Raw genomic sequence first — 2,404 nt, forward strand, 5'->3', positions numbered from 1 at the left:
CAAAAAAAGTATGTGGTAGCTAAATCTAGCCACCAAAGGGCTAAAACGGCAACACCGGTTCCACGCCCACATTTTTATATATCTAAGCATAAATAAAAGTCATTCATTTGGATAGTAAACCGTTTTTATTATGACAATTTTTTATTGTGACAGAATATGGAATCCACAATGTACACTTCTGCTAAGAAACTTAAACCGCCTACATATATTTCAAAGTATTCATAATATTTTTCATATTCAATATTTTTATTCTTTTTTTTATAAAAGTACAGTTCACTCTATTGGCCTTATTAATAAAAATACAATTTGTGGGTATGAAGTTTTTTTTTTTAAATTTGTTATAAAGCTGTACTTTTACTTTAAATTTGGTATAAATTTTGAGCATCGTTTTGCAGTTCGCTGGTATATCGTTTTTACGGACTGCAGAGGAGTCGTTTTCGCGGCTCGCTAGTAATTCATTTTTGCGACTCGCCAGTGATGCCTGGATTATAATGGAAGTAACGGAACGGAGTGAACTGTCACTTAATTATCTATTGTATGGGCAATGAATTCAAACGATTATAATGCACTTGAACGCAATGTAAAACGGAAGCATCTAAAATCAATAGATCCTTACGAATTCGCCGCGATTTGTTACGATTCGTCCCGTGCATTATAACCAAGGTATAAGTTGTTTTTGCGGCCCGCCGGCGAACTGTGCTTTTCATCCGACGATTAGATAGATTAACCACATGAGACCTTTTTTGTAGAGCGTTCAATTTCCTATAGAAATAATTGAAACTCATTTGACAATAATTACTTTTTAGTAAGTTACAAAAGTTATTTTCCTTAAAATACTTCAATCTTTGACCTTGAATATCTTTTAAATGGTTAGATTAATGAAAAGAGTATAAGAGACCACTCTTGTAGAGCATTCAATTTCCTATAAATATTGATGATGCAACTGGTTATGCGATCTATTGGTGATAAGATATGACCATTCTTTTATGGAAAACTATGATGAGGATAATCTTCCCATTAATATTAAGAGCTCAGATTTGGTAAGTACTTTCTGGAGGTACCTAGGAACTAGTTTTCGTGTGTCGGATCCAAAAAAAAAAAATACTTGATTTTTTTTACCCGCCCTAATGTACATGCATACATAATTATGAACCGAAACATTTCAAACAGAAACAAAGCCATTGGTGTGGAGGTAATGCCTTATTTTGAAAAACAAATCTACATAGTACATGCGGTATGTATCATCCTCCAGAATCGTCCAGAAACTCTCCCGAAATTTCTAGATTTGGAAGATTCTGACTCTCACTTTTAATTTGCCAAAACCAACTACAATAGCATACCAATATATACGAGTATGTACAAATGTAAGTCTGTATGTATAAACATTTATTTGCTTGGGAGAGCCCATGACGTCTGTTTACTTGGCTAGAGTGACTCATGCTCAGTATAATTTTTGCTGCTATAATCTCTCACCTTATCATAAGCGAGCCTGCAACCGCTGAGGGTATATAAAGACCGGCACTCGCAACGACCGGCATAGTTGAATTCGAAACTGCAAACAAAGCAAAGCGTTGAATAAGCGCACAAAAACTAAATAACGTACAATACAAAAGCTAAACAAGCTAACGTTCTTACCGTACCGTGTATAAGTGAAAGCAAAGAAACATAAGTTAGAATGGCAAACCTACCATTGCTCTTGAGTTTGGCTGACGACTTAAGCCGCCTAACACCTTTCTACGAACCAGTGTTCTACACACGTTGGCCTGCGATCACCACTTCGCCTAGTGGTCAATTAAGGAAATTTGAAAGGGATCTGCCTATTGCCTCAGTGGGAAAAGATGGTTTTCAAGCCAGTATGGATGTGCAGCAGTTTAAGCCCAGCGAACTGAGCGTTAAAGTAGTTGACAACCACGTCGTGGTGGAGGGTAAACACGAGGAGCGGGCAGATGACCAAGGGTATATTTCTCGACATTTCGTTCGTCGCTATGCACTGCCCAAAGGCTTCGATGCTGGTAAAGTAGTTTCAACACTGTCATCGGATGGCGTGCTAACGGTCAGTGTACCAAAACCTGCCATAGAGGACAAGTCCAACGAACGAGTGATTCAAATTCAACAGACTGGCCCAGCACACTTGAACGTGAAGGAAAATCCTAAAGATAACACAGAAGAAGAGAAACCAAGTGCATAAAATCTCATAGAAACCACTGTGCCATTACATCAATTCATTGTTTATTTTCGTGAAATACATTGCTCTAAATTGTTAACTAATTTTTAAAGGACAGAGTTTTAGTAATTTAAGTTTATAAATAATAAATTTAATAACAAAGAAACTTAAAACAACATATGTTTCATTTCATTACATATACACAGGTATATTTAAACATCCACATTAGGGTGCTTTTTT

The 2,404-nt window shown here is 36.4% G+C and overlaps 2 protein-coding genes across 2 annotated transcripts in view; both read left to right on the plus strand.

Moving 5' to 3' along the window:
* Positions 1-1,421: 1,421 nt before the first annotated feature.
* Positions 1,422-2,404, plus strand: part of LOC118750372 (heat shock protein 23-like) — a 19,154-nt gene continuing 18,171 nt past the window's right edge. Inside the window, exon 1 of the mRNA XM_036485092.1 lies at positions 1,422-1,669. The gene's annotated coding sequence lies outside the window, so the exon portion shown is untranslated. The remainder of the gene's footprint in view (positions 1,670-2,404) is intronic.
* Positions 1,544-2,279, plus strand: LOC118750374 (heat shock protein 23-like). The gene has a single exon (XM_036485094.1). It carries the CDS (start codon positions 1,676-1,678, stop codon positions 2,186-2,188), a length of 513 nt encoding a protein of 170 aa, XP_036340987.1. The 5' UTR covers positions 1,544-1,675; the 3' UTR covers positions 2,189-2,279.

This window comes from Rhagoletis pomonella, unplaced genomic scaffold (genome assembly GCF_013731165.1).
Source record: "Rhagoletis pomonella isolate Grant_MI unplaced genomic scaffold, Rhpom_1.0 Rhpom_scaffold_00216, whole genome shotgun sequence".
Lineage (NCBI taxonomy): Eukaryota > Metazoa > Arthropoda > Insecta > Diptera > Tephritidae > Rhagoletis > Rhagoletis pomonella.

Coding starts and splice junctions, on each gene's coding strand:
- LOC118750374 (XM_036485094.1), top strand. CDS start 1,676: ATGGCAAACCTACCATTGCTCTTGAGTTTGGCTGACGACTTAAGCCGC.